Source organism: Triturus cristatus, chromosome 8, assembly GCF_964204655.1.
Source record: "Triturus cristatus chromosome 8, aTriCri1.1, whole genome shotgun sequence".
NCBI classification, from domain to species: Eukaryota; Metazoa; Chordata; class Amphibia; order Caudata; family Salamandridae; genus Triturus; species Triturus cristatus.
In genome coordinates, this window is record NC_140591.1 from 977,831,118 (window position 1) to 977,843,615 (window position 12,498).

Genomic DNA, 12,498 nt, shown 5'->3' on the forward strand with positions numbered 1-12,498 from the left:
GTGGCTCATCCACTGCAAACGCACCTAATGATCTTCAACAAGCCTTTTAGCTGTATCTATTTGGATCACTGTAGTCCAGTAATTTTGGACACTGCACCCAAATTTATTTTGGTTGTAGTTGATTATTGCTCTAGATTCCTTTGGCCACAGCGCTTGGCTGACGCTCGACCTGTTATTTAAGACCTGCAGGTCTTTATTGGGACAGATGCATGTCATGCATTCCATTTGGGCCAAGGCCCGGCTTTTGCTCCTAAGCATACCAGGATTCTATATGGGCCCTGGGTGTACAAGTGCATTCCAACTATAGGCCAGAGGGCAATTCTGTTGTGGAAAGAATGAACTGTGACTTAAAGCAATCCTTAACAGCTAGAGTATTAGGTACTGGGCGTGGTTGATCCAGTCACATTTATGGGGTTCAACTAGCTCTCTATAACCTTCCTAAAAGATCTCTGGATCGGTAGACCCCATACGAAGGACTTTTTGGTATCAAGATGTATGTTCCAGACCTCGACAGTCCAGACATTGTGGCAGCCTCTGCAACCTTTGACGTAGATAATCATTCTGCTGTTTTACAGGACCTACAAAAGTTCCGTAAAGCTCAACCAAGCAAAGATTTCCACACGTCTCTCTCTCCAAGTGCAGACGGAAAAACTGATGTTTTTGGCTGGATTCCAAAAATTTTAGCTCTTGTCAGAGAGAAGGTAGTGATTAAAAAGGAATCGGCCCATCCTATCCTGCTCTGGTGCCGGTCATTGGCATTCAAGGTACAAGAACTGTAATCTTGCAACCACTTGCTGGTTCTAAAGACACGCTATGTCTCCATCAAACATGTCAAATTACACCAGGTGGCTGATCCTCAATAGTAAGCCACGGGGTGTCCATGCTACTCTTCAGGACATCACTCTGCAGCCCGTGAGCACAACCAATGCTGTTACTCCCCAGCTGGGGGTCGTCAACCGACAACATGACCGAAGTAAGAGCAGTTTCTACTAATGAGTCCTTTACAGCTGAAGTTATTTACACAGATCCACCATTGGTGGATCTTTCTTTGTTGGACTTTTGAATTCTGTTATTGAACCCCAGCTTCCAGTTTTTCAGCTAAGCGCTTCTGAGTATTATATGGCTCAAGATCAATTTTCTTCAGACAGTTCTTCTGTTTTGCTTCCGCCTCTGGCACGGATTCGTGTTTTCGTTCATTTCATGACTGAAACGCACTTATGTAGCCCCATCCAAGGATATATGTTTGGATCATACTCTCCTTGGTTTTCTTGTTCTTGTGGTTTGGATTTGTGACTGTTTTATTTCTTGTTGATTAATGACCACTACCTTCCAGAACGATCTGCAATGGAACTGATCTAAGGGGTGTTGGCCCCCCATTCTTCTTCCCATAAACCGAAAAGTGACTTGTCCCTCGTCAACATTTCAGCCATGACTGGTGGAATTGTTTGGGATAAAGTTCATTTCGATATATTTTGCCTTACGGAGATCTTGCCGATATCATGTGTTCATAGTTTCTATGGGTGATGTAATAGTACCTGGGTTGCATTAAGATGATTGGGATGTTGAAATTGTAAATTCTTGGCTTTCAGAGCTGGAATATTATACTGTTTTTGAATCGGAGAACTTATACTTCAATTCTGCTATCATTGCTATATTATCACCATTATGGACATACTTTTTTACACACAGCTAGTAGTCCACGTACACTTTTTAATTTTACACAATGGGAGCATTGTCCCAACTCCCCAACAAGGGAGTTCTAAAACGCATAAAGACAAATTCACGTATTTTGAAGGATATGACAATATGAACCCATATTGTTTCACATTGGTCCCTGTCCCCAAAAATATGCTTGCACAGTTCATGCTAATATATACAGCTTAATTTGTTAACCAGTTAGCCCTTAAAGGTTATGATTACTGGAAAGACACTATTCTTTTTTTTTTTTTTCCGAGTTTTATATAGTGCGAACTCGACCCGAAGGAATCAGAACGCTTTACATGAGCACCAGTTACGTTACAGACGGACACATTAATTTTTTTTGGTAGACCCAGGAAGATTAAGTGATTTGCCCAGAGTCACAGGATGTTGAGCGTCCCTGCAGAGACTCAAACCGGGTTCTCCTGCACGTTGACTGGTCTAGCCATTAGGGGAATGAAACATTGGCAGGTTCAGGGAATGGAAGCCTTATTTTGAGCCTTCTTCCTTCCAACACAAATGATCTTCTTGGAAAAACACCGTCCAGCAGTCTGCATACCTGGGATTGACAAAAATGAAAGAAATGAATACCCCCTCCATTTCCCCCTTTGATAATTGAAAAATTATACCGAAGAGTAACTCAATAGCATGGTGGAAAGCGGTACATTTAATTCCACAATTTCAGATCCTAACGGGTGGTTATTGTGGCCAGTAGACACTAATGGTTGTCATGCTAGTTGTGAGAAGTTGGCCTGGCATATGCTGTCCACTAGTTATAGGGGACACCTTGCACCAGTCCAATTCAACTCTTATGGTGATAGGTTAAAAGACAACCTTTAAAGAAAGCTATCCTAGTGGTAGCTGTGGAGAGCAGCCTTCAGACTAAGTCTTGAAGGAGTGTTAAGCTTATGAAAGCTCTTGAATAACCAAATGAAAGAGTAGTCCACACAGGTATATATATAAAATATATGTATTTAGTCTAAGAATAATCCCACTAGTCTCTTTATGAGGCTGGAGGTAAAGATACAATTCAAACAAGCATTGATAGTTACAATAAATAGCACTGGAATCATAGGGCCCCAGGGGGGACCAAACCATATATCAAAAAAGTGGTATAAGAACCACGCAATTCTACAGACAACGCCTAGGGCATTTAGGGTCGCTGGCCCCTTGTGAAACCACCCAAGGTAGTGAGGAAGGGGACCCACGGGCGACGCGTGCAGTGGCAGAAGCTACTGTCGGGATCTCTATTGAAGCCTATGGAGAATGTCGCGGTTGAATTTTACAAGATTAAAAACACTTCTAGCAGGAGTTCAAGTTCAACACTTTAGAGTTAAGCTTTTGAAGGGCCCACACCCACGAGAGTACCGAGGTACCACTGTTACCTGCCCCAGGGAAGCCGGGCGCATAGGTCGTTTTCGATGTCGGGTCGCTGGCTGATTTTCAATGGCAAAACGTGAAGAACTGCTGCTAGCAAGAAGCGTCGTCGATGTCGTGAAGATTGAAGATGTAGATCTTGAAGAGAAGGACCTGAAAGGAGAGGGGACAGAGTCTGGGTCATGGCACAGTGACCAGGGGGCTCAGGAGAAAGAGCCCTTCAATGTCGGGTGCTTCCAGGTGGAAGAGGTGTAGCTTGGAGCGTCAAGGAAGGCCAGCTTCTGGAGGGCGACTGTCCCACGAAGGATGAGGGTCGATGCAATGTTAGTGTCCGGATTGGATCCACTAAGCCTTGGCAACCGCAACCCGCGCAAGAATCACAAAACCGCTACTGGTGCAGACCCACAAGGTCTGAGCGAGGTCTCCAGCGAGGAGACTGAAGAGCAGTCCTGGAGCAACCAGGGGAACTCTTGGAAGTGAAGATTGACCTCCGCCAGGGCCCACCAGTCGAGAGACAAGGGACCGCGGGAGGCAGCAATTTGGCGGGCGTAAAGATGCGCCCACGGGTCGCCGGAGCGGGCTAGGGCGTTGATCTTTGGCACAGATGATGCTGAGAGGTTGGCTCAATAATGGGCCAAAGCACAACTTCCCCACTCGTCGGAGTCGGGTGCTGTGCAAGAGGTGGCCGGTGTCCTGGGGTATTGGGGATCTCGGCACCCACGGGGTCCACGGTGCTGTGCTTTGCTGTGCACACTCACTGGCCTCTGGGATGCTTGTAAACCCACCTCAAGGTAGGAAAGAGTCGTCGATGTCCGTAGGAGCAGCGAGGTTCCAACCGGGTCACTTGCAGTGTTTCAGGTGCCTGCCAAGCAGGGAGGGTAACTCCTTTACCCCAAGGGAGATTTCTTCATTCAGCTGTGCGGCAGCAAGTCGAAGTTCAAGTCTGTGAAGTCCAAGAATAATCTGAGGCTCTGGGGACCCTGTATTCACCTTTATCCAAAGATTAGGGGAGTGTCCAGATCAGAGCCCACCAACGTGAGTTCAGGCGGGAATGGGTGGCTACACCCTCTCCCCTTTGTGTGGTTTCCCGCCTGGGCAGGGGACATGATGCCCTTGAACCGGTTTGAGGCGGTGTATACAGAAGTAGGCACTGGAGAAGCCTATGTGCAGGTTTGAAAGACATCCTATGGTGCACCCACCCAGTTCCAATCCACAAAGTCTGTCTGGGGAGGTGGGAGCACCTCCCTGCAGCAAGATCCCTATTGTCCAGCTGCCGTGGCTGGAGTTCTGCCCAGCAACAGGCAGCCAGAGTCGTGTGGGTGGCGGGTAGCATCCATTTTGTACTACGTGTCCACTTTTAAATTGGTGTCTAAAATCTGCCGCATTTACCATGTCGCTCCTCTAGCAGGGGGGAATCATGCCCTCACTCCCATGACTGGATTGGGGGTATGATTCCTACATGTTTGACACCAAACACGACATGGTTCTGTGCAGCCACTCTCAAGTTATCACGCTATTGCGATTACTTATAATGCGGTTAAGAGTATATGGTATGGCTGCACTACAAACAACCCCGGAATAGTTTTACGAAGGTTGCAGAGGGGCCCTACTCATGTAGGGGTTCCCCCTCACAAATATCTCAGCACCCTGCCTTCTAGGATTAGCAAGGCCTGCCTTAGGGGTGACCTATGAGGATATATGTGTTGTATTAAGTGGGAAACAGGATACCTATATCCATGTAAGGGGTGCAAGCACCACCTTACCCAGACTACAGTAGTGGTCTGGTGGTGTCAGTTTGTATGGCTGTCCCAGGGGTGGCACAATAAGTGCTGCAGCCCCTGGTAGGCCTCTGAGGGACCCATGCCCTGGATACCTAGGGTACCATCTACAAGGGGCTGACAGGGTGTCCTCAGTTTCCAATTGGTAGGTACCTAAGGTACTCACATTAGTTTAGAGAGGAAGCAGAGAGGCTGGGGTCGTGGATAACGGGGCCACAGCCTGGCTAGAATCATAAAACAGTCAAAACATTAGCAAAAAGTTGGGGGGAACTATGCAGTCGATGCCACTCTCCTACACTAGTTTTCTCCATTCCACACCTGGCTTCAAATCAAACAGACCCGAGTCCCGATATTCTTACAACATTCTGGTATTGTTACCACTAATTCAGTGAGAAAATCGCCAACAATGGTTGGAACATTCCACACGGTCTACAGTGAAACAACCTTTTTCTCTACTGTCCGAAGACATGAATTTATCAGATTATCCAGTATTTGGGTATCTTTCATAGATTCACATGCCTGAATCATACCCTGTCATCGAGATGGGAGTCCTACAGTGATTTTCACTGTGGGACTCCCATCTCGGTGACGGGAAATGATTCAGGCATGTGAATCTCTGAAAGATACCAATACTGAATAACCGTAGTTACAGGTAAGTAACTTATTTTCTTATCTTTTGCGTCCCGAGTTTCCACGTTCTAAAAGATGTATTTATGCTACTAATAATGAAATTTGGAAATTGTCCCAAATAGAAGCTGCCGCACGTTTAAGACAAATTGATCAGAATAATTTGGGTAAAATGCTTGCTGTTGATAATAGTATTAATACTCTGTCTTCTCGTATTTATAATTTAACATTGTGTAGTCTGATAATGAGAATATGCAAAGTGACATGTCAACATAGTATCCTGGGCAAAGTTAGCTTAGGTCTTTTTTAGCTGGACGCTTCAAACCCTTAAGAAGGGGCTCGTACCATGGCGCTATTTGAATTGTAGTAAATTATTCTTGCCCTTTAATTTAACATGCATACAACTGATGGCAGTGAAAGACGCATCCTACAGAATGCTGCTTTTGAAGAAGTTAGAGCAACTTCATAAACCATAGTTGAAACACTTTCAGGTGTGTGGTTTATACATTGCGTTATCTCTGTACCTATTTTGACATTTCAGTTCATATCTTGCATGAATCATTTCACTGTTGGTAGATATGAACCCCTTGGAGGCAGCTTTATTCAGGAGTTACGGTCACTTCCCTTCTCCTATCGTTTTGAACTTGACAATAAGGACGTTTTCCTTACTTGAGAGGATTGTGACCCTTTTGTCGGACATTAATTCGCAAACATGTTAAGATAAACTTCACATGTTAAGCTTCAGTGCCAAATTTGGACTGTTCCTTAAAATGAATACCGGTTCCTGCATTCTTCCACTTATCACAGTCCTCCCAAATGGGAGTTATTTAATGCTTGGTGATTAAGACTGTTGCGGACTGCGATCTGGAGTTCCCTACATCTTGTCTGTTTCCCAGCTCGTCACTTGTTGCAACAACATCCTGTTCCTCCCTAAGCATGGGATTGTAGGTAACTTGTTGTGGCATTCAAACCCAACTTTGAAGGCAGATTTCAACAAGCCAAACAGACAAAAGCATTATTGTTTCAAAAAGAGGTAGCTCTCAGATCTGCTCGCGAAATGAATTGCAGGTGGCTAGAACTTCTAGTGAAATACAGTCATTGTTAATCACAATCTTCCTTCTGTATTTTGGTGAATCAGTGCATCGAAATTTTAATGCATCATACACGGCAGGTTTCGCACCGATAGTCTGCTCAAGTCAGCTCATTCCAAACGGTCTTTGAAATAATACCAGCTTTATTTCATTCCATTTTTTTCAGTGCTTTTGGAGAATTTCTGCTGCTTTTACTAATCTATCCTCATTTGCGACATTCTCATCTTATTTCTTCTTCTCCTCAATTAATGTTCCATTTGCAAGCCCCCTGGAACTGCGAAGGCTCCAACGTAATCATGAGTGCATGCTTCAAAACTTTAAAATATTTCTTCAGCAAGATCTGTTTCTCAATTGGTTAACATTCCGACCTGTCTGGTTTACTTGCCTACAACCTGGTTTCCACTGCCTTTGGTGCCCCTATGAATGGGCACTGGATATTTTCCTTGCTTTGCAGATGCCCGCTGTCATAGACATTGAACTGTTAACGAGTCCCTTCGCATCCTATTTTCAGGACTGTCCCTTGGGCTTGCGGCTTTTCCACAATTCAAGGTTTGAGCCTCTCACTTTTGAGGAAATATATGCATCGGCACATGGATCACGAAATAGAGGCTCTACTAACACGGATCACGGATACGGGTTACGTGGTAGCTATTTCAGCATCAACTGAGACAGAGGATCATGTTGGTTCTTTAGAACCTGTAACTTGGGCTGTCAATCAATCATCTTCTGACTTTTTGGAGTCTTTGGCCTTTGAATTTGCAAGTGACATCATGGATTCCTCCAACGCACAATAATTTGACTATTTTTCAATATAATTTAATGAATTGTGCTTTGAGTTTTTTCTTTCGATTATATTTATATTTTTTTAGTTATTTATTCTGCTATTATCCTGCCCAAAGGTAGGATGTTGTGTGTTTCTTATATGGCCCATTGCCGTTCTACTTATGTTAGTCTATTTATGCACGTTGTATGCCACCTTAATTTTGCACACATTACTAAATATCATATTGCTTTTGGGCCTCATTGTATTTTCACGCAGAACCAGCACACATTTTCGCATTATATTATTTTCCTGGGATTTGGACTGAACAGCCTAGGTAAGGTCAAACAACATTGCCCCTTGTTATTCTCTCTGGTCAGACACTAGCACCTAGACATTATAAAAGAATGCAGCTACTGCTTTGACTACAGATAGCTTGTCATATAACTGGGGACAGTTGTTCTGAAAACACGCAGAGCGAAGATCCAGAGGCAAGAGTGCTGCGTCAGCTGAATGTAAAACATCCACCTATGTATGCTAGGTATGGGGTCCGCCACTAAACCCAGAGATCTGTAACCTAGAATAGCTTAGCTTTTAGGAGTGGGGGAGGGTTTAGGAAGCATGACAGGGCTCTTCTGTATATGGTTATTAACCATGTTGTTGACATTAACATGTATTTCTTTCTAATTGTGGCACAATTGTTGCATCTTAGAGCACAATCGTTTAAATAAACATTGCAAACTTCCATCTTGTCGCTGGTTTATCTTATTGTGGACAAGTACGAGTGATAGAGCAAAAGGGTGTGTCCTGTTACCTTGATCCCTGAGATGGTTGAGTGTGTTGTGTTCTGGGGTGCCAAACCACTTATCTCTCTGGAAAACTTGGGTGGGCAAGTGAGGCACTATAGATAGTCGGACTCTGGTTCGTAGATACTGAGGTGGTCTGGTGACTCAGTCCCCTACATACTGATTGTTAGATCTGGGGGTCTCTAGTTGGCAGGGTAGGTACCACTGTCCAAGTAGGGACCCTTGCTTCTAGTCACGGAAAGGGGGATACACTGTTAAGATAACCCCTGCTCACCCTCTAGGTAGCTTGGCCTGAGCAGTCTAGGCTATCAAAGGCAATGTGTAAAGTATTTGTACCAACACTCACAGTAACACAGTGAAAACACCACAGATTTACTCCACACCAGTTTTAGAAAAATAAGGTATCTTTACTAAAAACTTCACAAGACCAAATACTACAGACAAACCAACATATAATTCAAAAGGTTACTTTAAAGATAGTTCAAGAGTTTGCAGAAAGTACTCCAGGATGTAAAAGTCAGTGTCTTGCACAATGCGACTCTCAATGCACAAAATGCGACACTTTCGTGCCCAACAGTACCTGTAGTTGCGATAAGGTTCCCAAAAGCTATAACAAGGAAGATGGCAAAGGCGATGCGATACTCCTGAGATCCTGGGGAGGCTTTGCAGCAGCCCTGCTTCACGCAGCAGAGGTGGATGCGCCGGCTCCGATCTGTAGGGGGAGGATGCGATGACTTTGGCTTTCGTTGCGTAGGTTTCTTAGGGGGAAGCTTCACGCACAGGTTCGATGCGACACGCTTCGATGTGGCACGATGCGCGGCGCAGCGTTGTCTTCCGGCGCCGCAACTCTCGATGCGCCACGGAACGGGACTCTGCGTCGACGCACCCGATGACTGGAGACTTTCACGCACCGGCAGTGGTGCGGCTCGCAAGCTGGTTCTGCGACGACCCTCGCAATGTCAGGAATCTTCACGCTTCGGGACGATGCTCGACGCACTCGGCGATGCGGGGACCCTGCGTGTTGCGATGGTGCCGCGATGAAATTGTCCACGCACTCTCGTTCTTGCGACACGCAATCGGATGATGCGTTGGGTACCAGTTGCTCTTTTTCACGCTTCTGCTTCCCAGCTCCCAAAACACAGCAAAACGACCTCCTGAGGCCCCAAGACTGGGCAAGCACTCCAAGGCAGGTCAGAACTCTCTCAGCAGATTTCCAGGGGAGCTGGTGGTGAAGTCCTTTTGTTCCTGGGACTTCTTAACAGGGAGCCAGCTCTTCTCAGGCCCTTGGAGATCAGAATCAAAAGAAGGGGACACAGCAAAGTCCTTCCCCTCTCCTTGGCAGCAAAGCAAAACAGCAAGCAGGCAGTCTTCTCCTCTTCAGTCCTTTTCAGCTTTCTCCTTGGCAGAGGTTTCTTCTTAGTTCCAAAGTGATCTAAAGTTTTAGGTTCTGGGGTCCTCTTCTTATACCCCTCCAAGTCTTTGTCTCTCTTTGTTCCAGTGGGGGGATTCCCCTGCTCAAACCGGTTCCTGGGTGTGCTCTGCTCTGGAGCACCTGGTTCCTTTCAGAGTGAGGGGCAGGGTCGTTAGACGCTCAGCAGGAGGTGGAGCCTTCTTTGTGCCAGCAGAGGCAGAGTCCTCAGCCTGGCCAGCAGGGGGTGGAACCAGCTTTGTGCTGGCAGGGGCAGCCCTATTCAAACCCAGGGACTACTCCTCCCACCCATCTAAAGCAGATCTCCCTATTCACCCTGCTGCTGACTCATCCAGGCTCCTGGAGCCACCTAGCCCATCACATGACACCAGTCAGCCAACCAGCACACAGGCACACAGGAAGGTTAATCAGGAGAATAGCTACTTTCTAAAAAGTGCTATTCTCACACAGTGAATTTAAAAACCATCTTGCTAAAAAGATGTATAATTACATTCTGAACACAGAGATACCAAACTTGGATTTTCTATCTTGCCCTTATGGGAAGATAGGCATGTAAACAGCCTTCCCCATTCTATCCTATGGGCAAGATAGCCTCTCAGCAGTGAAAAACGAAAATGGCTGTAATTCACTACCAGGGCATGTTGCACACCTCAGTACATGCCCTACCTTTCAGATACACTGCACCCACCCCAGGGGGGTACCTAGGGCCACCATAGGGATGCCTGACATGTACAGAAAGGGAAGGATAAGGCCTGGTCAGTGGGTGCACTGGCCAGGTCGACATGGCAGTCCTGGACTGCACATAGGCACTGCAAGCAGGCCTAAGACATCATTTGAGCGCTACTCCTGTGGGTGGCACAATCAGTGCTGCAGCCCACTAGTAGCATTTGAATCACCAGCCCTGGCACACGCAGTGCACTTTACTAGGGGCTAACAGGTGAAACAAATATACCAATCATGGATAACCAATCAATATAACAATTTACACAGAGAGCATATGCACTTTAGCACTGATCAGCAGTGGTAAAGTGCCCAGAGTCCTATTGCCAACAACCACGGGTTAGAAAAAATAAAGGAGGAAGAAGCAAAAAGTTTGGGGATAACCCTGCAAAAAGGGCCGTTTCCAACACTGATGTACTGTGGTCCAAGCATAGTTCTGTTCCTAAGCAGAAACCCTGCAACAACAGCTGTTGCAACCCTTTGGGCTTAAGTCTTGTTTTTTTTCTTTTTTTGCACACTCTTTTAGTTAACTTTTCACATCTTTGAACAGAATGCTTCTTCTCAGTGCCAATATGTCAGATTACAGCATGGATAGCTAAGAAAATTGATTTGTATTGGAGGCTGGTGTCTTAAGAGTGGCAAGCACTATATTTGGTGGCAAGCACTATATTTGGTGGGAGAGCAAACTGCCTTTGATCTATGTAGTGCTTTTTTCCATTTCTCCAGTAGAAACCCAATGTCGACCTTCTGTTTGCAAAATAGCACATTTTAGACACTGACGAAATCTTCTCTGAAAGTGAATCCATGTATTTTTATTTTTCGAGTTGTTTAGTTACTTCTGGTAAGAAAGCTATTCTTAAATAAATGTATTTATCTTTTAATCAATCCTTTTGTTTACAGCAAATTATTTCAAGTCTTCTGGGCTTACTCTTCATGAACGTTTTTCCAAGTTGAAAGACAAACAAGCCGAAGATACAAAAGAAGCAGTGGCACGTCCAGATCCAGAAATTCACAGGTATATAATCTAACTCTATGTCAAGGACCTTTGCTGGATCAGATATGTTTACAATTAAAAGGTGTTGAAGGGCTCGTTATGGGGCAAGATGAATTCTTAGGTATGAAAAATGTGCTTTGCAAACCTTGCGTTGTCTATTTTATGGTGTGCTACATTTTCAAAGAACTGCTTAGGTTGTTTGGGGCATTGCAATAAAACACAAAGCCATATTGAGGAGTGTTGAGGTGAGATTGTCCCCTGAGTTTTTGTGGGCACGCAACTTCAAATAATATATTTATCTGATTTGCCTCCAGGGCATTTTTGCACATCAGCCATCACATTTTTATGGGAGGCTCTTGTGAGTCCCGCTACAGAGCTCATTCCGATTGGCTGGCTGAACCACAAACTCCGATATTGCGGATGCCGTTACAGGGCTTAGGGGCTCTGTAATCAAAATATATGGGGTTAGTGTGGGGATACCCTGACCCCCTAGTCCTTTTTGGGCATGACTAAGAGGGAACCCCATCGACCCGATCACGTCATCCTGTGTGCTGTGGGAGCCGACATTATTATTGAGAGCAGCTGTTTTTGCTTACACCCGCCGAGTGGTAGAAATCACTTTTGCTGCCCACAAGAATACGGGCGCGGAAATAAAAGGCTGCTTCCACCTGGTGGGAGCATTTTCAAAACTCCTGCTGGGTTGGCGCATACTTGCTCTTTCGCCTGCGCTCCTTTGGGCAGGTAAACTACAGTGTTCTAGGAGTGGGTTCTCTTGTAAGATCTAAGATTCGACTTAGACATTACAGGGGCATATCTGCTTGTGCAGATATGTCCACCCATGTAGTATAGCACACCCTGCCATAGGACTGTAAGGCCTGTTGTAGGGGTGACGCACCTATACCACATGAAGTCTGTAGGCATAGCACACAGGAGGTATGGCATGTCATTTCTTCACTTTTCTCTGCATCAGTGGCAGTTTACATGTTGGTGCTGAGGGTCCCTTAGGGTCTCACAACACATGCTGCGGCCCGTAGGGATCCTCTTTTGCCTCCTTGCCCTATGTACCAGGGGTAACATGTACTTGGGGCTTACAGGGGGTGTTAAAGGTATTGCCAACAGGGGGGAACGATTGTACGGTTTTAGGGAAAGAGACCTGGCACTGGGGACCTGGAAAGCAGGAACCCAGTGCACTTCTGTCAAAATTGCATCAGATACCTG

General features: G+C 45.6%; 1 protein-coding gene across 7 annotated transcripts in view; it reads left to right on the forward strand.

Moving 5' to 3' along the window:
- BCLAF3 (BCLAF1 and THRAP3 family member 3) overlaps positions 1 to 12,498 on the forward strand; it is a 604,159-nt gene that overhangs the window by 142,269 nt on the left and 449,392 nt on the right. For all 7 annotated transcript variants that reach the window (XM_085622512.1, XM_085622513.1, XM_085622514.1 and 4 more), the window contains exon 6: positions 11,187 to 11,301. In XM_085622512.1, the coding sequence (XP_085478638.1) occupies positions 11,187 to 11,301 (115 nt within the window). The remainder of the gene's footprint in view (positions 1 to 11,186; positions 11,302 to 12,498) is intronic.